Source organism: Ophidiomyces ophidiicola, assembly GCF_022830035.1.
Source record: "Ophidiomyces ophidiicola strain CBS 122913 chromosome Unknown scaffold_4, whole genome shotgun sequence".
NCBI classification, from domain to species: Eukaryota; Fungi; Ascomycota; class Eurotiomycetes; order Onygenales; family Onygenaceae; genus Ophidiomyces; species Ophidiomyces ophidiicola.
In genome coordinates, this window is record NW_026054644.1 from 139,457 (window position 1) to 162,370 (window position 22,914).

General features: G+C 47.6%; 7 protein-coding genes across 7 annotated transcripts; 3 read left to right on the top strand and 4 right to left on the bottom strand.

Annotated features, from left to right (window-relative positions):
- Window positions 1-221: 221 nt before the first annotated feature.
- Window positions 222-828, bottom strand: LOZ57_001476 (uncharacterized protein; the record flags this gene model as incomplete). Its single annotated transcript, XM_049250564.1, has 2 exons — window positions 222-678; window positions 752-828. The coding sequence occupies 2 exons, from the start codon at window positions 826-828 to the stop codon at window positions 222-224; spliced, it is 534 nt and encodes a 177-aa protein (XP_049110148.1).
- A 410-nt stretch (window positions 829-1,238) lies between these two features.
- On the top strand, window positions 1,239-2,916 carry RIB2 (DRAP deaminase; the record flags this gene model as incomplete). Its single annotated transcript, XM_049250565.1, has 2 exons — window positions 1,239-1,484; window positions 1,540-2,916. 2 exons carry the CDS (start codon window positions 1,239-1,241, stop codon window positions 2,914-2,916), a joined length of 1,623 nt encoding a protein of 540 aa, XP_049110149.1.
- Window positions 2,917-3,408: 492 nt separating this feature from the next.
- Window positions 3,409-5,666, bottom strand: LOZ57_001478 (uncharacterized protein; the record flags this gene model as incomplete). The annotated part of the gene is made up of 7 exons (XM_049250566.1): window positions 3,409-3,517; window positions 3,577-3,698; window positions 3,755-3,879; window positions 4,080-4,119; window positions 4,196-4,315; window positions 4,854-5,404; window positions 5,501-5,666. The coding sequence occupies 7 exons, from the start codon at window positions 5,664-5,666 to the stop codon at window positions 3,409-3,411; spliced, it is 1,233 nt and encodes a 410-aa protein (XP_049110150.1).
- Window positions 5,667-6,886: 1,220 nt separating this feature from the next.
- TIF3 (Eukaryotic translation initiation factor 4B) lies at window positions 6,887-8,885 on the bottom strand (the record flags this gene model as incomplete). The annotated part of the gene is made up of 7 exons (XM_049250567.1): window positions 6,887-8,043; window positions 8,105-8,377; window positions 8,431-8,514; window positions 8,563-8,583; window positions 8,638-8,682; window positions 8,735-8,791; window positions 8,882-8,885. The coding sequence occupies 7 exons, from the start codon at window positions 8,883-8,885 to the stop codon at window positions 6,887-6,889; spliced, it is 1,641 nt and encodes a 546-aa protein (XP_049110151.1).
- A 928-nt stretch (window positions 8,886-9,813) lies between these two features.
- On the top strand, window positions 9,814-10,617 carry LOZ57_001480 (uncharacterized protein; the record flags this gene model as incomplete). The annotated part of the gene is made up of 4 exons (XM_049250568.1): window positions 9,814-9,898; window positions 9,984-10,100; window positions 10,156-10,272; window positions 10,328-10,617. The coding sequence occupies 4 exons, from the start codon at window positions 9,814-9,816 to the stop codon at window positions 10,615-10,617; spliced, it is 609 nt and encodes a 202-aa protein (XP_049110152.1).
- An 858-nt stretch (window positions 10,618-11,475) lies between these two features.
- Window positions 11,476-20,353, top strand: FMP27 (Protein SABRE; the record flags this gene model as incomplete). Its single annotated transcript, XM_049250569.1, has 5 exons — window positions 11,476-15,676; window positions 15,736-16,136; window positions 16,189-20,103; window positions 20,161-20,246; window positions 20,299-20,353. 5 exons carry the CDS (start codon window positions 11,476-11,478, stop codon window positions 20,351-20,353), a joined length of 8,658 nt encoding a protein of 2,885 aa, XP_049110153.1.
- A 744-nt stretch (window positions 20,354-21,097) lies between these two features.
- On the bottom strand, window positions 21,098-22,462 carry LOZ57_001482 (uncharacterized protein; the record flags this gene model as incomplete). Its single annotated transcript, XM_049250570.1, has 6 exons — window positions 21,098-21,427; window positions 21,484-21,833; window positions 21,895-21,920; window positions 21,977-22,038; window positions 22,090-22,241; window positions 22,285-22,462. The coding sequence occupies 6 exons, from the start codon at window positions 22,460-22,462 to the stop codon at window positions 21,098-21,100; spliced, it is 1,098 nt and encodes a 365-aa protein (XP_049110154.1).
- Window positions 22,463-22,914: the final 452 nt, after the last annotated feature.

The following is a 22,914-nucleotide window of genomic DNA, read 5'->3' on the forward strand; positions in this document are numbered from 1 at the left end:
CTGTGTGCTGTGGCTTGATAGTTAGGTCTCTAATGAAATGATATTATTTCCGGTCCATAAATATGTAGGCTTCTTGGTATTATCGTAATTTGTGGACTGGCATCGTCACACATGTAAAACCGTAAAACCGAGGATAAAATTGTGGAATTCGCCCGCAAGACCATGGAAACAATGGGTAAAGAGTGTATGACACATAAATGCGGACGGATATCGGGTGATCGTCACAGCTTTGCCCCTCGCTCATCCTTCATTACTAACTTCTCCAAGCCTTTTCGGATCGCCGGATGTGTTCCGGTACTTATGGGTCGCATAGTAAGTTTGTTAACGAAAACATGTGTAAAGCCACCGACAACTTTAACCGCTTCTTCACCTTTACGGAAGACGCCGACCTCATACGTGACGCTTGACTTTCCCAGCTTTGTTACTCGCAAGGATAGATCCAGCACATCTGGAAAAGATACTGACGCAAAGAAGTCGCAATAAGAAGATACCACAAGACCTATCTGGGAAGAAGGCTGGAATTCTGTATTGCTCTGTTCATGAGAAATTTCTGTAGGTAGAGAGGGCGAGGAGAAAGGGTTCAAGCCGCAATGCTGAACTAAATATGTATTGATGATTGAATCGAAGAGGAAGGCATAAACACTGTTATTCAAGTGGGCATACATGTCGTTATCGGACCTATTATTCCAAAGCAATCCAAGTTAGAATGTACTAGGGAATTGATGAAGAGGCGCGTTGTTTGATCACGAACCAACGAGTTCGGTATTCCAGGTGGTATGCATAATCGCACCTTCGCCGCTCCTTCTTTCGCTCGAGTTCTGGAAACATGTTTATAGCAGGTATAAGAATGCAGATTAAATGTTAGTAAACGCAGGACGTTGGAATTGCGGGCTGTTGACGGTCTCTTCGTTGAATCATAGCCGAGGTCGATGACAGCCAATAATGTGATTTATCAACATCAGATAAGATAACTAGTTAACTAACTAGCTATGTTATCATTAGTCACGTGAATTTACTTGTAGCTACTTTTGTCTTTTTTAGCAGCGACAACAAGTTCTTGGGTTTGAATATCAAGCTGATTTGTGTGAGCCTTTGTCTTTTTTTCTTTCTTATGCTTTTTGGTCAACAATTTAGCTAGTTATTTATTATTGGCCCCATCTTCCTCTTCTCACTGTTTGTTACTTTTTTCTGCTGGCCCAGCGCCCCGCATTCTCGACTTCTGAAAATCTGTCCCCAAAATGGCTTTGGCACTTGTGGACTCGGCATCTGATCAAGAGGGTCAAAAAGAGGCTATACAACCATCACAAACCGCGGCAATTGCTCCTTGTGACCCATGGCCGAAACCGTATTATTTGGAGAAGGGGTTTCGCCGGGTTGCGCCATACCACTATACATACAATACCTACTGTAAAGAAAGATGGAGGGGAAGAGCATTGTTTGACATATTTGCAACTGAGTTTAGGGATAGGCCTAAGGAGTACTATGTATGTTTTTGGATTGTGCTGCAAATGTTCCACACGCTGACGAATAATGAAATAGAAAGAAGCTATTGAATCTGGAAATGTAACCATAAACGGTGAGGCAGCCAGCCTTGACACCAAAGTGAAAAATGGTGATATAATATCACACACACTTCATAGGCATGAGCCTCCCGTTACAAGTCTCCCTGTTGGGGTGATCCATGAAGATGATGACATGATTGTAATTGATAAGCCTGCAGGCGTCCCAGTTCATCCAGCTGGACGCTATAACTACAATTCTGTGGTTGAAATAATGCGCGCGGAGCGGGGCCATGGTTTCAACCCTCTGCCATGCAACCGCCTTGATAGACTGACATCTGGGGTCATGTTCATTGGAAAACATCCTAAGGCTGCTGAAAGGATTAGTGAAGGCCTTAGAGCACGCACAATGCAGAAAGAGTATATTGCCCGTGTGAAAGGGAAATTTCCAGACGGCATTATTCTCTGCGACCAACCAATGCTCAAAATTAGCCCGCAGCTTGGCCTAAACAGAGTACGAGCTTCAGGAAAAGATGCGCGAAGCAAGTTTCGGAGGTTGGCATACTATCCGCCATCCGTGATACACAGACACACTTCTGTAGAAAATGAGCCAGCTACTCCCCCTGCAACATTGGCTGATGATATACCCGTTGATCTCTCTGATATTAATGAAAAACAAAATTCGGGAACGCTCCCGTCATCTGATGACGAGGGCTATAGTATAGTCCACTGCTTGCCCCTTACTGGGAGGACCCATCAGCTGCGCGTGCACCTTCAATTCCTTGGTCATCCCATTACCAATGATCCAATTTACTCTAATAGACGGGTATTTGGTCGTAATCTAGGGAAAGCTGATAGTACTGGTGAGCATGATAAAGAAATAATATCGCGACTCTCAAAAATGGGCAAGACCGAAACATCTCAGACCGTTGGAGATTTTCGATTCAACTACGAAACGTTTCAGACTCCACCTCCGAAGCATATGACGAATGGCGGTGATAGCGGCGTGATTAATGACCTTTTAGCTCGTGAGCATGACAAGATGGTTTCAGATTATTTAAAACGCAAAGGCGAGAAAATGAGTGGTGAACAGTGCGAGGTCTGTGGCACCGATCTGTATAGTGACCCAGGGGTACACGAACTAGGAATCTTTCTTCACGCGGTATCCTACGCGGACCTCTCTGGCGATTGGAAATATAGAAGTAAGATGCCAAAATGGGGTATGCCCCCGGAAGGTATGGATGGGCCTACAAGTGTCCCAGAATGGTGCGAAGATGGTGAAGATATCATAGTTGGGCAAGGGAGAGCCGAGGGTGAGACGGCTCTGGTAGAAGGGGTGGGCACCATTAGTATTCCCGAGATGCTTAGTGGGGACAGAATTTCGGCAGAAGATGTATCCGCCGCAGCGGTAGCGTAACACTCCACAAACAAATGGCATTGCTCGTTCAACCAATTTTTCCAGTATTTTATATCGAGTACACTTATAAAGATGGGTTCAACAGAAACCCTCGGAATCAACATATTATATAGCCTTGTGTGGCATAAACTTACGGGAGAATACCACAAATTAGTCAACAGTCACGATATATGATTTTAGGTGCGCAATTACAATTCTCCATTCAGTTTTCTGCGGATATCAAGCACGTAACAGCGGCTAGTTTCTAACCGGTGTAAATAAAATCATAACGAGCATAATATTTCCATTATATTTTCCCACTCGTTGACTGAAAAAGGGTGGAAAGTAGAGGTACATGTGCGCCTTCTCTCTTTCCGAGTCACATTGGCCGCTTTATTTTTGTCCTGTATTAGGAACATTCAAGAATTGTGGCGGGAAATAACAAAGACCCATGAAAATGCACACCCCGACCACGCACAAACCCCGGCAAAAAACAAAATCAACGAAGCCAGTTTATGATTCCGTCGTAAGTCTGCCCTTAGGGTTGGTGACCTTAACACCTAATTGCTTAGCCTTGGCAATGATATCGACGCGTTTTGAGGAAGAGACGGCGTGAGCAATCCTGGTAAAGAACAAGATATTAGATGTGGCCCGTGTTTGTATGAGGTATAATCGACATACTCAGCTGCATATGTGCGGTTGTGCATGAGGAGAAGCTCGACATCCTTGGGGTTCTTGACCAGGAAAACCTTGTGGCCGGATGGAATCATATGTCTCGTCTTCTTGTTGCTGCCATAACCAATCTGCGAACTACATCAGTATTGAGATTGTCATCCATATGTATCTATGCTTAGCACACCTTTGGCATAGCAGCCTGGCCCTTGAACCGTCTTCGAACACGGTTGTCAATACCCTTTGGTTTACGCCATGAGGATGGGACACATTTGAACATGTCCGACTGGTGGCGGTTGAAGCGCTTGGTGTCTGTATGCGTGAAAAAGCTCGACATTAGCCTTAAATCCATCCATTGATGCTGCCCTCAGCTTGTCTTCCAGATTTCGCCCAAAATGTTGACCAATGCCCGAAACCGTCACATTATGCAATTCAAACAAGGCTGGTAGCCGGTCCAGAGGTTCTCGGAGGCTCCAAATCACGTATCCGGGGGGAAACGAGGATCCACGTACGCTTCTTCACAATGGGAACGTGCTTCTTTGCGGCGACCATCTGTAAAAGTTCACCTGTATGTTAGTATCTTGCCAAATCGCACGCGCACATAAAATAGACACAACAGAGAGCGTACCTTGACGGTGTTATCGCGTGCCGAAGCTGGTCGTACGGGTTGTCGGCTGGGTGGTGAATTTCGAGGTCGGTCTTCAACGTCGAATTCCTCCTTCACGCCAACCGAGATGGGTGGTTGGCGCTAGTGTATCGCTAAGCGAACTGGGAAAGGATAGGGCTTCCTAGCAATAGCCCTAGGATCGTGGCTGCTTACTAATCCACGTTAGACTAGCCGGCTACCTGTTAGCGTCCGCTCCGCCCAGGCGGTGTGTTCCCGCTCCGCTCCGTCTGCTGCCAGACCCTTGCCCTTCTGAGAGTTGGTTGATCACTGTTCGCTCCTGTTCTGCCCGCGAATGCGGTGTCTGCATTTGACTACCAGCCTGCAGAGGGCACTCCCTACCGCTGGCTATCACTCTGTCTAGGCTCGGATGGAGACGTAATTTTGGATGAATATGATCGGCGTCATTGTTTGGTTCAGGCTAACTAATATTAATATTAAGTACGAAATCGATTCAATATTAAGTACGGAGTACTACCGTTGCTACTATCATTACTTCATTCCAAGGAAGCTCATTTGCTCGTGCTAACATCAACAAGTGGTATCATCCCAAACTCTTGAGGAAACGCCCAAACACCCAAATCATTGATGCATAGCTCCTTTATCCAACCATCCCACGCACGCGTTCTACTCTCTGGATTGCTTTCTCCAGCCGATCAAGCCTCCTCCGTTTCTCACTGTCTCTCTTCTCAAGCAACTCTACCCTCTCTTCTAATTTGGCCCTCGCCTTCCGCTCCTGCGCTACCATCTCGTTCGCCTGACTGAACAACTGTGTTGTTAGCTCTTCTAGCTCGGAGTTTGCTTGTGTTAACCGTGACTCAGCGGCCTTGCGGAGCTCCTGCTCGCGTTGGAGCGCGCCTTGCAAGGATGCAGTGAGGGTGGAATCGGCGGTTCGGGGCGGCGAGGCTATACTGCTTTCAGGGGAAGAAACAGTATGGGTGAGCGGAGCACCGTTGGCGGATGAACTGAGGCGTTTGCCATAAGGAAGAAAGGATGTTAGGGTCGCAAGGCGGTTGTGCTGGGGCTGTTTTGGCTGGGGCGGCGACGGCGAAGCGCCTTGCGCTTGAGGACCCAGAGTAGGTGTCTGTGGGAGTGCAGTCGTCGACGAGTAAGCGGGCGGTGACTTGGAGCGGAGGAGGCGGATTTCATCCTCATAGTCCGCAAGTTTTTCCGCTACCAGATGGCAAAAACGGTTGTAAATGTTAGCAGGTATATATAGCCCTGGGAGGCCAGGCTGGGATAGCGCTCGAAGAAAGGACCAAAGTATACCTGTTGCGGCCGCCCGCCGGTTCAGAAACTTGATCTGCGTTTCTAACTCAGATATTTTCTGCTGCGCAAGTCTTGCATCGACATCTTCAAACTGGGAGCGGGCTCCGTCAAAGCCGCACTGTGGACAGGACGGAGAGCTTCGTAACACCGGGTCGACAACGGACATGAACGGCGCGTCTTAAGAGCAAGTTATGATGGATGATTGCTAGCACTTGTAGCTGTAATCGAAGCCTTGACGACTGAAAAAAGACATGCTAGCGCGGTCGCTAACTGCTGCACATTCATGAAAGGGAGGCCGCACGCCAAGCGCATAACTAGTTCGCGTTCACCACATGCACCTTCGCCTTCACGCAATCCATGGAACGAGGAGACCCAGACTAAGACACTCTATCTGCTTCCCACGCTCATTGGTGATCCCTGCGCAACCTAATCCTGCAGGTGATTCTGTTATAAATAAGTTCCACCTATGGACTACGGAGTACGGAGTACTGACAGTAGGATTGCTTGTGCATTCCCGCATGGAGTATAATTTTTTATATACAGTAGCAACTAATAAACATCAATGACCATTCTATTCAAGTTTAGCTGACATCATGAACTATTGAACCTCCAACTAAGAATACACACAGCGGAGGGTGCATCCCCCACAAATAGCCGCACAGCAAGGAAAGTTAAGAGTTCATAAATAGCAGCCCGACGACCTACGGAGGAGAGGGTCCTCGAAAGGTAATGACTTCTTTTGTACACCATGGAGACAGGCCAGTCACGGCACTTTATGAGCATAGTCTTAAAAATGACGCCACTTGGCGAACAAAGAGCCATCTGATAAGGAAAGCTAAGAAGAGTACGCAATGAGACAGACAACACTTTCTTTTGGACACTAGAGAAAACATAACTCCTCACTCCAGATTGCCCCCTAGCCGACAATTTTTGAGATTTTCGAGGGAGAGAATAAGGCGTGGAAACATCGCCAGAGCTAAGGAAGCAAATGGAAATAAGAGAGTCTGACCGCGAGAAAACGAGAAAAATCCGTAAGAAAAACAAATTCGTGACGAGGTTCCCATTTCTCCTAGTGGTGATAACATTAAACATAGATTTGGGAGTCGGGGACTGGCATTATGCATAGGTTGACACAATCATTGCGGTCCTGACACAGAGAAAGATCATATCGGATAACTTTGCTACTGAGAATTGGGGTTTTGGAAAGCAACGCCGAAGAATGGAAAAGTATGCTGGCGTTGGAGCGTAGTGGAAGGAGTGGTCGGAGGGAAGGGATCGTTGCAAGCGGGCGTTGCCGTGCTGCTAAGAGTCAATGAGCTGGAGCTCAGATGGGTAGAAGAGATAGCAATTCGAAAAAGAGAGATGTGTAGTGATTGATCAACTCCCTTAGGCGGCATTGCGTCCTCCACGACGGCCACCCCGGGGCTTTGAGCTAACAGTACTCCAGCCGTCTTCGTCAATAACCGGGGTAGCCGGTTGCTTGGGGGAACCCTTGGGCGGCACGCGATTTCGGGCGGCCTGCTGACCCTGGTTGGAGCCGCGCCGAGGGCCGGCAGATCTCCAATTGCTATTTGCTCTGCTGGGAGGCTGGGGCCGATTAGGGTCTCTTGGCGATATAGACTTTTCTTCTGATGGAGCGGCAGAGGATTCCTGAGGTGTAACGGTTTCTCCATTTTCCGTTTCTTCGGATCTCTGAAGAATCTCAAAGCCCTTGACACCCTCTGGTACATCGGCACCACCTTCTTTCGACCCATTGGCACTCGCTGCAGTAGATGCAGCTGCTTCCTCCTTCTCCTTCTCTTTTGCCAGATCCTGTTCCTTCGTAAGTCGCTGTTGTTCCTCCCTTTCCGCTTTGGCTTTCTCTTCTGCTTCTTTTTTCTTATGTAATCGCTTCTCCTCAATTTCTTTCTCCCTTGCGGCAGTATCAATCGGTCGGGCAGCGCCGAAAGGGCTAGCCTTAGAATCACCAGCAGATGGAGAAGCACTGGTTTCTGTTTCCGGAACAGTACGTTTTTGTAGATTGAGCTTAGGTCTCATAGCCGGGGCTGTTGAAGTTGGGGCAACAGGGGAGGCGGGAGCAGCAGGGGCAGCTTCGACAGCAGGTGTTTGTGCTGGTGGATCGGGTCGCATGCGAGCTCTCCATTGATTATCAAGTTCTGGAGCAGTAGGGGTCCGTTCCGGGGGAGGGCGCTCTTGAAATTCGCGTCTAGGTGGACGAGAGCCATCTTGTGAGCGACCTTCGCCCCAGGCAGGAGAGGCACGTCGAAACTGGGAACCATCTTTACTTTGTGGGCGGCCTTCCCTAACAGTTGGTGCAGCTGCAGGGAGTGGGCCCTTACGCTCCCAACTTGAGAAGTCTCTCATTTTACCATCTGCGGGCTCATATGGGCGACGGCCAGCACGCTCACTTCCAGCATCGGACATAGCATCGAAACCTCGGGAGCCGTGCCCCGGGCGATCGGTCGGCCTGCGCTGTGGAAGGTCAGGTAGTGGGCCCTTGCGGGACCAGTCACTCAAGTCTCTAGCGTCGTGACGTTCTTTGGCTGCAAGAAAGAGGCGGCATTAGCGGATCAATAGAGTTTTAACTGGGTTCAGTCAACATACGAGGTTCGGCAACGCTGACTCTGATGCTTCTGCCTTGGAAAGAAGTTCCTTGAAAGGTAAGGGCTTTTTTGAGGCCATCAAGGGTGGCAAATTCGACATAGCCAAATCCTTTTGGGGCTCTTGTCAATTTATCTTCGACAATGCGAACGCTGGTAACCTCGCAAGCCGCAAAGAGATCCGAAATATCAGCTTGCGTGGCATCGAATGACATGTTGCCGATATGAGCCGTGTATGGGGGCTGTGTGGGCAATGGTAACTCCTCTCTTGCATATCCTGCGAAAATTAGCCTCCCAACTGCGCGTATAGATAGTTTCCAAATGCCATACCTCCATGTTCATATCCGAAAGAGGAGGGCGCAGCGGAAAATGGGCGCCGCTCACCTCCAAAAGTAGCACGAGAGTCGGTGGAGGCTATAGTTTGTTAGAATCTCGATTGTGGGCAATCACTCGTCCTGGGACATAGAAGAGGTGGCATACCAGCTAGGTTACTATTAGCATTGGATCAATGGGTGGGGGGAACAAATTCAAACTCACTTGGGAGAGGCAGATCGTCCATTTCATCAGCCCACGAGCCATAGTCTACCGCTGTCAGTTGTCTTGGTAAAAGGTTTTTCGTCCATACAGAACTCACTCTCGTCAGCCAAGAAAGTCCCTATGGACATCTTCTGCGCTTTCTGTTTTGCCGGCGCTACAGCAGAATAGGTCAGCCAGGTTTAATCTAGCAGTAACGGCGGCCATGGCAAGTACAGCGATGGAGGATGGAGAGCAGGAGACTTACCCATGATTGCGGTGGGTGAGAAGGAAACGCGCGATACGTGGGCGCGTTTCTAGTTGAGCTGAAAGAACTGAAAGACGAATTATCTTCCAGCAAAGCAGAACTGGATAAGGGTGGGGGCGCTCTTTGGAGTAGAGCGATTGCAGAGGTGATGTGATGGGGTGGTGTGGTGGAAATGGAGTCCTTGGATTTTGGGATCACAAATTTTAGTTGATGACGCTAGGGAGAATTGAGGCTATTATTAAGACAGGCCACTGTGGCCTACGCGAGGGAGCAGCGTCCACCACGGCTGTTGATTTTACAATGAGACGAGCACAGTTCTTGAGGGCAGAGAGCCGAGCCATCGTCCAGACTGTGCGGCAGCGGGTGCCTCGCGAAAATCGGCGGCAGGAGGCTCTTGCAGCGACTGTGGCAATTCCTAACTAACGAACTAGCTGTGTCCGTCCACCATTTGCGCGCTTTTTTACTGGCTGCTTCCACAGCTTGCGCCGTGATGGCAACGCGAGGGGATCATCCCTGCGTGATGTGCATAGAGACGTGTGCTTTGATCCTAAGTGACGACACTCGAGTTTTCGAGACAGAGCGAGTCGTGATGCGTAGATACCTGTTTCCTACCGTTTACATCTGACAAGACACGAAGGCTTGTTGAATCACACAACGCAATGGGTTCGGCACCTTGTTTCTCCTGTGCCTAGTTAACTGCTTCGCGTTAACAGCAGACATATCTAGAAATCTGAATGCTGCAGTTCTTCAAGCAACAATTACAGAGTACGGCTTGAGCATTTGAATTGAATTGAATTTTATCACGTGACGTTGTTTCCCGCCAGCATGACCTGTGGGAAAATATCCATCTGATCGCAGACGTAAAGCAAATCAGAAGCAAATGATTGCCCCTACGTAGCCAGTCCACCCTGGGCTGGGCCATTAGTATCAAAATGATGTCAGGTGGGAATGGCCATTCTGATGGGGGGCACAGCACCCTCTCATTACTGCCAGCAGCGAAATTTGGTGCAACGAGTGGTGTGTACCCTGACCCAGACTCGATTCAGCACTCCAAGTGCTCTATGGGTTGTCTTGACGGCTAATGTGAACTACCTGTCTTCAGGTGCCGCTGGCCTTCTGTATGGCGCGACTTCCAGTGTTATCAAAGCCCATCGACACCCAGCAATCCATGCCATCTCGCATGGTATTCACTGGTTTGCATTTGGCACCTCTTTCTGGTGTAAGTTCCCTCCGCTTCGAATGAGATGCTTTTTGGCGCTAAGTGATACTTTCAGGGATGAGAAGCAATATTCTAAATATCCAGTTTGCGAAGAAGCCAACACCGAGGGAGCGTATCTATGCCAGCGCAGTTGCAGGAGGGCTATCAGGTGGCGCCGTGACTTGGTCTATTTGTAGGTTCAATCAAATATGTGTCCTTAGTCCATTGCTCCTGACCGTACTTGATAGACAGACGGTTTTTGCCTGGGCTGGTAGTGTTTTCTATTGTGGGAGCTGTGGGGCAGATGTCACTGAATGTTGCAGATGACTGGCATTCACAACGAGCAAATACGCCCCAAAGGCCACTGCTGGAACGTCTTGCTGAATCAAAATGGATGCCCATCAAGACACTGACAGACGAAAAGTACAAAGATATGCTAAATGAAAAGTTGCTTGGTGTAGAAGTTGAAATTGCTCTGATCGACGAGCGAATCGATGAACTTCGGGCATCGCAGCTGTCTAAGACTCAAGAGCGATAGCAATGCCACAACGCATTAGCTATGGATACATGTTTGATATTTGGAGCGGGTTTCGCTACAACCATAAGCTCAACAGTTATTTCCACTAGACCATTACCTTCTTCTAGGACGCGTCATCCGGCTGAGAATTGTAGTTTATCTTTTGTAGCACTCGTCACAGTAGAGTTGTTTCGCTTGTGTCTGATGGATACTGTGGATGTGTCGAGCCTCTACTCATTATTGCGTATCGTCGAGGGTTGAGATACGTAGGCCGATATGCAGTCGGGCTTCCGGCGGAACCTGATGGGCCAGGCGGGTTGGCTAGGCGTAGTTAACCGCCTTCTGCGTACAGCATGCCGCTCTGCATGCAGTAGTTGCCTCGTCGAAGCGCCTCACCCGCCGCCCAGACTCGCAGCAAACGCGTTTCAAGCGCTTGGCGCGTCAGACCGCGGCTGACTCAGCCTGGCTTGCGGCGGCCTGTGGCTTGGCGTGAGTTCCTGACACGGAGCATCCATGCAGCTCGGAAAGGCAAACATTCTTCTAGACCCGTTCGCTGGCACTCCCTCCAGAACTGGATCTTTATCTTCTCTACATGCGCGCCCTGCATGTTTTGACGATGCGATTACCCTGGCTCTGTATTATCTGTCAGGCTCTCGGTATTCTCTACCCCCATCCGCCCGCTTTTCCTTCACTTTATTTGGCGGTGACACGGCCCCAGTGACCCAATCATCTTGTGGTATCAGCTTCGCTACGAGCGCTTTAGCTAATTTGGAAATTCCTAGGCGCAACGCTCATTTTCTAACTTACGATACCATGATCCCTTCGAGCTGACGGACGGGTTGGTCCCTATCGCATGCGAGTGGCTCCTTGCCCTTCGTGATGGCCCTCTCTCTGGGCCCCACGTCTGTATTTGTGACAATCCTCCTCATCTACATCTCGACCTTTATATTTTTTGCGATTGTTCGAATCGCAACCGGGGTCTCTATCCAACGAATAGGCTATTTTTCGCTGCGCCGCATTGCCTATTCACCCAAGGAGGGCGTCCAGATTGGTATACGTGGCCTTGGTTTATCGCTGCACTGGCCTACCTTTGCGCAACCGACTTACGTCAGTCTTCTTATAAATGAACTATCCGTAACCCTCGACCCGAAAGCCTTGCATGATAAAAAAGTTCCTGAGCCCGTTCCTGGTAATGAAGGCTCCAATTTCACTAGTAGTGATGCCAGTCCTGGAGCAAACCACGCTTCGAAGCTCAGTCACACTGGACGCCCTGGGGCCACCCGTACTAAAACATGGAAGACCTTAACGAGAGTTAAAGAAGCAATCAAGCGGCTTCATCGTAGGATTCACCTCCTGTCCTTGGTTGATGTGACGACTACGGATACTATCCTAAAGGTTATCAAAGCTGGGGAGGTGCATATTGGTGGACTCACGGCTGCGGTTGATACCAGACAAAATGTGATGGAGCGTGGGAGGCTATTTCGGCATAAGAAGGACCCATCAGGCGACCAGCGGCCTGCTGAATGGGTATTCAATATCAGGAATGTACTTCTTGCGCTAGAAGGCCGAGAACCAGAAGAAATCGTCGACAACATCGGGCTAAACATCCACGGTTTACTACATAAGGATGTGGAGGGGTTGAGAGATGTGTCCGTTTCGGTCAAAGTTGGGAAGCTGCATGTTCCATATGACGACTTGCTCTTATTTGCTAGTCGGGTATCCGCACCACACGCGAGTCTGAGTAGGCCTGGCTCAAAAAGTACTAACGTCGGCTTTTCGTGCCCTGATATCGTCGAAGAAGTGGATGAGACTTGTACACAGGAAGATGGCCTTCTTCAGACAGTAGCCGAATCTCGCGAGTTCTTGGGCTCGTTGCTTCGTGGAATTCAAGAAATTCAGGTGGCGTTGAGCTTCTTCCGCTTTTCCCGTGTTGTCCAGGGACTCCCCCACGTCAAAGGACAACAGTATCTGAATATCGTTACGCATGAGGTTGGCATTGATTTTCATCGGATGGATCCCAATGAGCCCGCGCACCGGATGTACTTTAGGAAAGATGATATTGCTCACCAAGCGCTTGTGGCTGCAATATCATCATCCATCTCCCTGGATGACAACACCAACGACCATGATAAAATAATGTACATCCCAATGGCAACAGCAACGATTAAAACAACATTACCTTCAAAGACGGTTTCTGCACCAGAAACCCATGATGCTGCTGAACGCAATACTAATGTGCTTTTCGCCAATTTTGTTGTTACTTCACCGTCAATTGATTTGGAGCCAGGAAAGCTGGCTCAGCTAATCTGTCTATTCCAGAGGAGAAACACTGCATACAAATCAAGAAGAAGCGGCAAGCACGTGCTCATTTCACAGCTTCTACCAAAGGCTAGCATCAAGCTATCTATTCATGAGCCAGTTCTTCGTTTTGTTCTGCCGCTACCTCTCGAAACAGAACAACAGGATTATAATCTCCTTGTTTCTTCAATATCATCTATTTCACTAGATATCGAGTCTTCTCATTCGGCGGAGGAAGGCGTGCAGTATTCCTTAGCCTCTGTCTACAGGGTTGCGTCGCATATGCTATATTATCAAACTGCTCTGGGAGTAAAACATCATTTGCTATCGACCGAATCTTTGGAGGTGAAAGCTCATCTCAGTGCGACAACCGAGTTTTGTGTTGTAGCTTCAGGAAATTTGAACACATTTTCCGTGCATCTCGTTAGTGGTGAAGTCACCCATGGCGTTCATCAGGTCGTCGAGCAATTCAACGGTCATGTTCAACCAACGAAATTGCAAACCCCCATGGATCGGAATCGTCCTCGTTTCCTGAGGCGACTCCCACCCTGGCTATTGCAGTTTCAATTTGAAATTCTAAGCCTGGCCATTGAAATTGCCGGGACGGACGATACCGTTCAGCCAGCTACACGTGGGATCGTTTTGCAGCTCGGCGGTTGTTCTGCAAATTATGAAGCACACAAAGCCGAGCCAAACAAGGGTATTACTCGACGGCGGACTCCAAGCCACTCCGCTATTTCAGAAGACCCAACGTTTCGATTTACTTCCTCTTCTCCTTCTAGAAAATCATACATTGGCCCTGCAGATGGTAGACGCCTCGCAATTCATGTACGTGGCCTCGAGGGCTTTGTAATGGAATCCGCAGACTACATGGAGACGGAGTCATTCCTCTCTATTCCACGTTTTGAAGTTGCCCTCAGCACCACAAGCGACCTACAAGGGCCAATATTCCATATAAATTCCATTGTCCATGAAATTTTCTTGAGACATTCACTTTACCGATATTATGCTATTGGAGTTGCGTTCATGGTTGTTCAAGACGCCTTTTTTGATAAGGCAGCTAAGAAGGCACCTTCAGAGGACTCGGAGAATGATGATTTGGAGTCACATCACATCCTCAATCAGCTTAAAACGGAGCTTGTCACTATTGATTTTAAGGCACCTAGCATTGAAGTAAAGCTTGCAATGCCGATGGATCCCAATATGATGATTCAAATATATGGATTAGCTGCTGGACGCCACAGGTGGTCACCTCCCTTCGTACGTGTGCATCTTCTTCGTCTTCACGCCGAAGCTCCAAAACTGAAAGGTGTATGGGCCCGAATCGTGAGCATCAAGAACATGCGTGTTGGTTTCAGGGAAAGTCGCTCGAAACAATCTGATTCAATTATTGACGCCAAAGGATACGATATCTCCACTGATTCTATTCGCCTCGGTGTCCCTCATCATATGGTGATGCACCGTGTTTTTGACAATTTTATCAACACTACTAAAGCTATCCAACAACTCAACCACCGTTTCAAAACCAGGACAAACGAGTACGTTCTTGAAAAGCAGCCTGAAGGCCCTAGGCGTATCCCTAAAATATCGCTGCGCAGCAAAGTATTGTTATTTGAGCTCGAAGATGACGCTTTTGAATGGAAGTTGTCGACGATATATCGACTTGGTGTTTTGGAACAAAGGCAACGCTTGACACGCGATGAAGCATATCGGATGAAAACAAAAAAGGTCCAAGAATGCCAGCAACGGCGTGCTTTCTCTCGACTACGCGCTCATTCAGCCTATCCTAGCTCTCAAAAATCACCAGCCTTGTCCCGAAACAGTAGCGAGACACAGCGAAGCAAAAGTGCTGACCGCCGCCATCGCTCGCGCTCGATTTCTAGAGGAAGGCGTGGCACGCGTAAAGTCAGATACGACCCTCAGGCTATTCCGAGTTTTACAGAAGCTTGTAAAGTTGCTCCGAACGACTCGTGGCTTCGATTGCAACAACACAATGCACATTGCTGGAGAAGCCGTATTGATAGCTCAATTCGCTTCCAAAATACGGCGATTAATGAGATAAGAAGTCTATTTGCCGGTGCTGATGAGTTGCCAGAAGGACTACAAGATGATGAGTCAATACTTGCTATTCCTAATCGACCTGGCCTTCTGGCGGTCACAATCAGTGATGTACACCTCGTTCTTGATAAGCCTTCGTTTCCAATAAACTCGTATGCCGAATACATCAACAGGATCGGTAAGGGCATGCCAATGGATATGAAGTACTCGCTCTTGATACCTATGAGCATACAGCTCGATATGGGAGAAGCAAGGGCCAACCTTAGGGATTATCCTCTGGACTTGCTCCATATTCCAGCACTGCGCCCCGGCCAACCAACCCGTATCCCTTGTTGGTCTATCCGTGGAGATTTTGTTATCGCCGAGGAGTTCCGCAATAAAGAATCATCTCGGCAGGTTATGGTTAAAATTGTGCCTCCAACGGTAACTCCAGATGGTGCTAGTCACCCTGGATTTTCCATTGATGTCCGCCGCACGGTTTCTCCAGTCAAAACTTACTCCGACCCGAAAATTGAGATAAACACGAGTCTCCCAACAAGTATATCGTGGGGCATGTCTTATCAACCTGTCATCCAGGATATGATGAAAATCATTGAAGGCTTTTCTAAACCAGAAATTGACCTATCTGACCGCGTTGGGTTCTGGGATAAAATACGCCTTAGCTTTCATTCTAGAATTAATGTAATGTGGAAGGGCGATGGTGATGTTCACCTACGGCTCAAAGGTATTTCTAAGCTCTCTTTATTAGTACGATAAATTATACTTTCTAACGCTTGCCCTTAGGCTCCCGCGATCCTTACGTGGTCACTGGTTTCGGGGCTGGGTTTGTTATGTGCTGGAGGAAAGATGTTCAATGGGAGATACATACAACCGATGACCCCAAGGAGTTTATGAGCGTCACAAGTGGGGAGTATGTTCTTGCTATTCCAGACTATAGTCACCAAGCTCGCCATTCTCATGCCTCCCTGACCTCGGATAAAGAGGCATCGTCATCTAAAAGCAGCTTAAGGTACGAGCCGCTTTTCAAAAAAGTTATTATGAAACTATCAGGAAATGTAAGATGGCTCGCGGGCTTGGTATTCGAGCGAGCCGTACATGGCACACATGATCGATCTTTTGATTTCAGACCACATTATGAAGTTGTCTTGAGAAATCCGAAGTATCTGGACTCAGAGACTCGCAAGGTAATTATATAAATGCCTTCTATTCTATGAAAATCATCTGACGAGATTACAGGATTACGATGCGTATCGTGGATTCCGAAGCCACCATATTCACCTCTCAGTGGCTGTAGTTGCTCCAGTGTCTCGAGTATGGTCTGTGACGAATCGCGAGCCATCCGCGAGCTATAATACAGTTCATTTGACTCCCAGATTTTTCACACACTTTTTTAACTGGTGGTCCTTGTTTTCTGGTGTTATGTCGTTGCCCGTACGTCAAGGGCCCCTTTGGCCAGGGCTGACAAAGACCAGCAAGAAATTCAGCCGCCATCTCGGAACTGTCAAATACAACCTGTTTCTCTCTCCATTATTTGTTTCTCACATTTACAAACATAAGGATGCTGAAGATTACAATGAGGATACGGTTTTTGCCACTGGCATTAAATCTCGCTTAGATAGTTTCATGCTTGACCTCCATCAACGGCGGGAACAAGTCAAGACGCAGGTGACCGGCAGGTTGAAGCAAACCAAAGCGAGTATGATGAGAATAAATCGTGCTCAGTTCGATTTCATATCGGCGGATTTTAGAGCAGTTTCGGCTAGCATTGATGGCACCAAAGCCGAAGATATTGAACAAACCGATGACGATATCATTTCGACGGCTCAGCAACCAGTGGCTCCCGCTGACATTTCACGGTTTAATATTCCAGATCATGACTTGAATTGGGTTGATATGGACGACTTCGTTGAGCTTGATTGGGTTTTGCCCGCTGAATCGAACCCAAAAACCCAAATACTCCCCCTTGCATATTCTCCACGTTTCTCATATTTTCGCCAGACAGATCACGAGGAGGTTGGTCCAGATGAGACTGGTTACAGCCGATTTGGTGACGAGCCTACCCACTACTGCGTCATGCCCGAGAATGATGACCCCCGTACAGTTCAGCTGGACTTGATCCAGGAACGTCTCCGCACATTAGATGCGCAAATTCGATCAAATACACGACTAGTTGGGGAGCACGAGCTTCAAATGGTCCGGGAGGGAACAGTAGATGACAGCTCTCAGAATCAATACGAATTACTCGTCAAACAGGGAGAGTCACTCCAAACAAGAAGGACATTCCTCCAGAAAGGGCTTCGTAGCCTTGAGAAGCAGCTTTCTAGCACTAATAATAGCACTGGTGACTCATCCTCTGACCGTTCTGCTACCACATCGACGAAAGATACCGATGATATTACTGCTCAGATGCTCTATGCCTCCCCCGACGGGAAAGCTTCTGACAGTGAGTTTAACAACCGCTTCATTATCCACAATATACAGTTGAAATGGAACAATTCTTTACGGAACATTGTACTTCGATATATCCATCAAAACAGCCAACGTCGTGGCTTTGTGTACTATATGTCTCGTCGTGCTGTCAAATTCATCTTGGACATCGTTGAGGAGCAGGGCAAATCCAAGTTTCGGCCTATGGACAGTCGCCGCCCTTCATCTGCGCGTGCTTTTGACCCAGACAAGGATGATGAATTGACTGTAGAAGCACGAATTGAACAACTTCTGAGTGATGCGAAGCGATTTGTGAATGCAGAGGAGCCGACAGCACCCCAAGTTCAACCTGTACAGCCAGAAAAGCAGGATAGCATTTCACCGGAATTCACAGCGCAAAACAGTTACTATGTCAGATTGATTGCCCCACAAATTCAACTTCAAAGTGAAAAGAATAAGAAATCAGTGGCACTTGTGACTGCAAAAGGTATGCAGTTGAAAATTGTCTCTATACGTGACAAGACTCGAGAGTCAGACGACGTCAGCGGATTGGTGCAGCGCCGGTTTACATTGGATATGGATAGCGCTCAATTTTTTGTCGCCACTCAAAAGACATTTTCAAATCATGCTCATATATACTGTGGTAATAGATACGGAAACTCTCCAGGAGCTGCTTGGCCACCATGGGTTTCTTTGGAGTCTATGTTCGACTTCGATCGGGACCCCTTAGGACTCTCTCGGATTATTCAAAAAACATCTGCAAGTCTTCGCTACGACAAATACAATGCTCTACGTTTGAAATACAACGAGAAGGTCGCCAGTGGGGAAGACGAACGTCTTTGCGACACCATCGCGAACGAGAATAGGATAGATCAAATTTCAGTTGATTTTCCTCAGATCAGAGCAATTTGTGACTCTTCTCAGTACTACTCGATGTACGTCATCGTGCTAGATCTTTTGCTTTATTCCGAGCCTCTTGAGCAGGTTCGCAGCGAGCGCTTAGAAAAGATAATGTTGGCATCAGATTTCAGCGACCTTCGAGGTGCTCCTGAGATGGTAAGTAAACTTCAGCAGAGAATAAAACATTTGGAGGATATAAAGAATGTCTTTCAAATACAGTCAAGGTATCTTGATACACAAGGGTGGAAAGATCGAATGGCTGTTGAAAAGGACTTAGCAATATGCGAAGACGAGCTGTTCTTTATCATGAAGGCTATCACCACCTCACAGCGAAAAAAAGAAGAACTCGTAAAGCATCACTCTAGTGGCCTTCTCAGATGGACGTTGTCAGCTTCTGAAATCGTGTGGCACTTGATGAGGGAGCATGGAGAGCCGCTTGTTGAATTCCAACTCAGAAATGCCGCTTACGAACGAACAGATAATGTTGACGGGTCGAACCACAATGCAATCGAGATCAACCGTATTTATGGACTAAACCTTCTTTCTAGCGCTATATATCCTCAGATGATTGTTCCCTACTTGGACGAACAACGCCAGAACCCGCAAACAGAAGAAGATATGATGCTAAGAGTTAATTGGTACATGCTAGGGGAGATAGGGGGAATCCCGGTGCTCGACGATTTCCAAGTTTCATTATTTCCATTGAAGGTGCAGCTGGAACGGGAGCTTGGACAAAAGTTATTTGAGTATATATTTCCTGGGGTTGGGTCGAATGCCTTTGAGAATGGCAGTTTCTCTCCTTTCATGATAAAGACTATTGATACACCTGAGGACGGCGAAGATGGCGATGAGACTGGTGACGCCCTCATGCCAGATGCTAGTCCTGGAAGTACTTCCGTCGACGATTTGCAAACCGCTTATCCTGAAGCTATTGAAATGAGACTCACACCAACACTCACACTACAAGATAATCATCGGTCGAAGTCTCCAGCTCTCAAGTCGAAGATACTGTTTGCACATATACAGAAAGACTTAACAAAAGATAAACCAGGTACCCCAGCTGAATCGACCCGATCGCCGGCCCTTGGACCTCCCTCAAGTCGCTTGCCTGTGAAAAAGAGCTCTGTTGATAGTCTCAGGCTGCTTGGACGATCTCAAGCGGATAAGTTGACGACGCAGCAAACTGCTATTGAAAATTCTGACAAGCACAAGAAATTTGCTTTGGCCAAGGCAAAGACTAAAGCAGCCGGAAAAGGTGAGGCGCTTACAGACGACATTTCGCAAATGATGTCCAGGGCCTCGAATTATATGATTTTGTCTCATGTCAAAATCAACGATGTCGTTCTTTGTTTAAGCTATAAAGGGAAAGATGAGCGTAACATTGAAGATGTTCATGATTTCGTGTTCAGGTTGCCAGTTCTTGATTATAGCAACAAGACCTGGTCTAATCTCGATCTCGCCCTTCGCCTTAAGAAGGATGCCATTAAAGCTTTGATATCTCATGCCCCTGCAATACTAGGCAACAAGTTTTCACAGAATCGGCCAAACAAGCAGCAACAGAAGCGACTGCGAGAACTTGCAAGCTCGAAACAAGTATTCGCCTCTGACAGCATCTCTAATATTTCCCCCTCAGATGGTTCAAACAGTATCATCAGTCGTAGCTCCACTGAGATTTCTGATTCACCTCGTCGGTCTTTCCAATCGAATGCCTCTCCGTTTTCCGGTGCTATGTCTATTGTATCTGGACTTCATTCAAATGCCTCTAGTGCAACTCGTCCGCATGACACTCATTCAGTGAGTACTTTCAATATTGAACATGGCGAAGTAGGCCTCCCCTTTCTTACTACCCCTTATCGATTTTGAATTTAATGATGTTTCTAGTCTCACCACTCCCTGGGAAGCGAACTTACGCGTCACCGAACAGGTGATGAGCATCATGTCGAAGATGCTAGCAAAAAGCAGCCCAAGTAAAGACCTCCTTATTCTTGAATTCGGGACGTGTGCTAACCGGACTCGCAGACCTCGTCCTCGAAGAACATCATTCGGCCATCTTCGCCGCAGATTTTTAGGCTAGAACTACGACAAGTTAGACCCTTGTGACTCTTTACATCTCTGTTTAACTCCAATCGCAATTTTTCCTTATCTTTGTCGCTATCCATATCGACTTTTACATTGTATTTTCAGACTTTATTGCACCTTCAACGCGAACACGCCTCTAACCATTGGTCTTCTATTGGCTTTACCTCACGCGTGGCTATTTTCAAATTTCAGGCTCACAAATAACATTTACTACTTCGCTGTGCATACATACATATGGATACAGTATCTAGATGATGGGACTGGCTGGCTGGCTGGCTTGGCTTTTGGCTTGGGTTGGGTTTGCATTGTGGCGCCGGAAAGAGCATGGATATGTGTCCAAGTTTCCCTTCGTTTGTGTCTTTTCTATTTCTTGTTTGCATTCAGCTTCTTTCTGAATGAGGCGCTAGATAATGTCAATGATTGTGTTGCTATATTTTGTATATAAAATTTATGTGCATAACACCAGCCTCTCAAAATGACATGCATATACAATGTGTGAAATTTGTCACATTCAGGATGCTCTCCCTTGTGAGTTGATATTAACATACTGCGTGTAGTCTACCATCACTTGGAAGGCGTGAAACTCCATGCTCTATATTTTTAGTAATTATTTCTAAATGGTATCGAAAAGTATACAAAACCTTGCTACAGGTGATATCATGTAGCATTTCTCGGACCGACTCTAGTAGATGCAAAATTAAAAGAAATTTAGACCAGCATACGGTACTGTATATCCAGTTCATCTCATTCCGCCGCCACGAGCAACTTCGGACCTAGTTCCGTAGGTGCTGGTGTCATTGTTACTCTCCGGTTCCTGGCTGTAGCCGCTTTCAATATCGTGAAGGTTTGCGTTAGGTTTATGGAAGGGAATCATCGACATCAGTCTTCCTGACGTGGACACAAAATGGGTATGTGGGGTTGGTGCGCGGATGTCGTCAGTGAATGGTTCACCTCCTTGCATACTACCTCTAGACCAGGCGGCCTTCTCACGGCGGAGATCGGCTTGTACCCAGGGAATGGTGATAATGACCCATAGGCCGGCCCAAACAAAAGGCAGAGACCAGCCGAGCTAGAACAGGCGTTAGCATGCCCGGTCGTAACATAGCTAGAAGAGAAACAATTTACAATATATGCAACATCTCTGGGGGTAGTAAATATCAGGCTTGTAGTGATGGAGGCCCAGATGATGGACCCACCACCCCAAAAACAGTTCATCTCGAACAACATTTGGCGAAAATACGGGCTAGCAAGATATCGATCGCGAAGTGCTCGTCGGTATTTCTGGCCACCTCCACCATCGACAGCAACTATGTCTTCAACCAGGACGTATAGGGCAGTTGGCATTACATGGCCTTTTGGAGTTGAAGATATGCGGAACGGCGCTTGGTAGCCTCTAGCTCGTAGAAAGTCAAGGGTGAGGTGAACGATACCAAAGTAGTACATCACCGTTGGGAGAGGCATGGCTAGAAGGCGAACTAAGGGATTAAGTATTGTCATCAGCTAAAGCCAGAGTCAGCGTAAGGGGACGCGTCTTACTAAACGGTTCTTCTTGTACGGTACCCCTGCGAAATAGTGGTTTGATTAGCGATCGCCGCCAGCAACACTCAGTATTGCTTACACGATTAATTCAATGGCTAAAATAAGCCATACCATGGTAAAATTGATATGGAAAAAGTCGAGCTAAATACGGATATCATTAGCGACATACGGATGAGGATAAGGCGGGCAGACCCATGATCTCCTGGCATTGAGAGGCCTCACAACCGAATCTTTCTTATATAAGGCCCAGAAACGATAAAGATACTCAACAATCGAAACACCTCCAAGGGCGGCGGTGCTGATAGTAAACACTGCTCCAGGTGGCGTTTGATCAGTAACAGGGTCTACAAGGTGACATTGGGAGTAGAGATGCGTCAAGCGCTGTACCTAGATTGTGAGATAGATCCGTGTGGTACCATAAGGCAAAGTAAAGAATCAATGGCTGAGCCAGGGTATCAATCACGAAGAAAGTCCAGAAGAAGGCGATCGACTTTTTGTGGTCTCTGAGGGAGTAGGGTAGCTGGGGTGGCACGCGAGCGGCAAAAATCTCTGGTTTGTTCTCCATTGGAGAAAAAGAGAACGATAAAGATGAAATTCAAGTCCAGTGTCCATGAACATAACGCTTTTTTTTTCAGCAAAACAAGAGTTGCGCCGCTGAACATGAAACCCCGATTCTCGATTGTTCTAATGCTGGATTAGGGAATGATGTCAGGAGTTGGCCAATACGAGGCGAGCTCTGACACTGGCCACAGATGAAAGGTTGAACGCAGGGGACCAGGCAGTATTGTGGCTGCCGTAGCGACTGTACCGCCTGCCGCATTTTGCCAGCCTGCCCTGCGTGTCTTTCTTGTCATCGCTGTGTTGCTGTGGGTGACACAACTACGGAGGAACTTGCCTCAGTTGCTCAGCTGCTTTCTGCCCAGATCTGTAAACTAGGCCCGATCAGCCGCACTACCCTAAAGAGGCTTAGTGCTACGCAAAACACACGCTACGAATTGGAACCTTCTGCACCGCGTC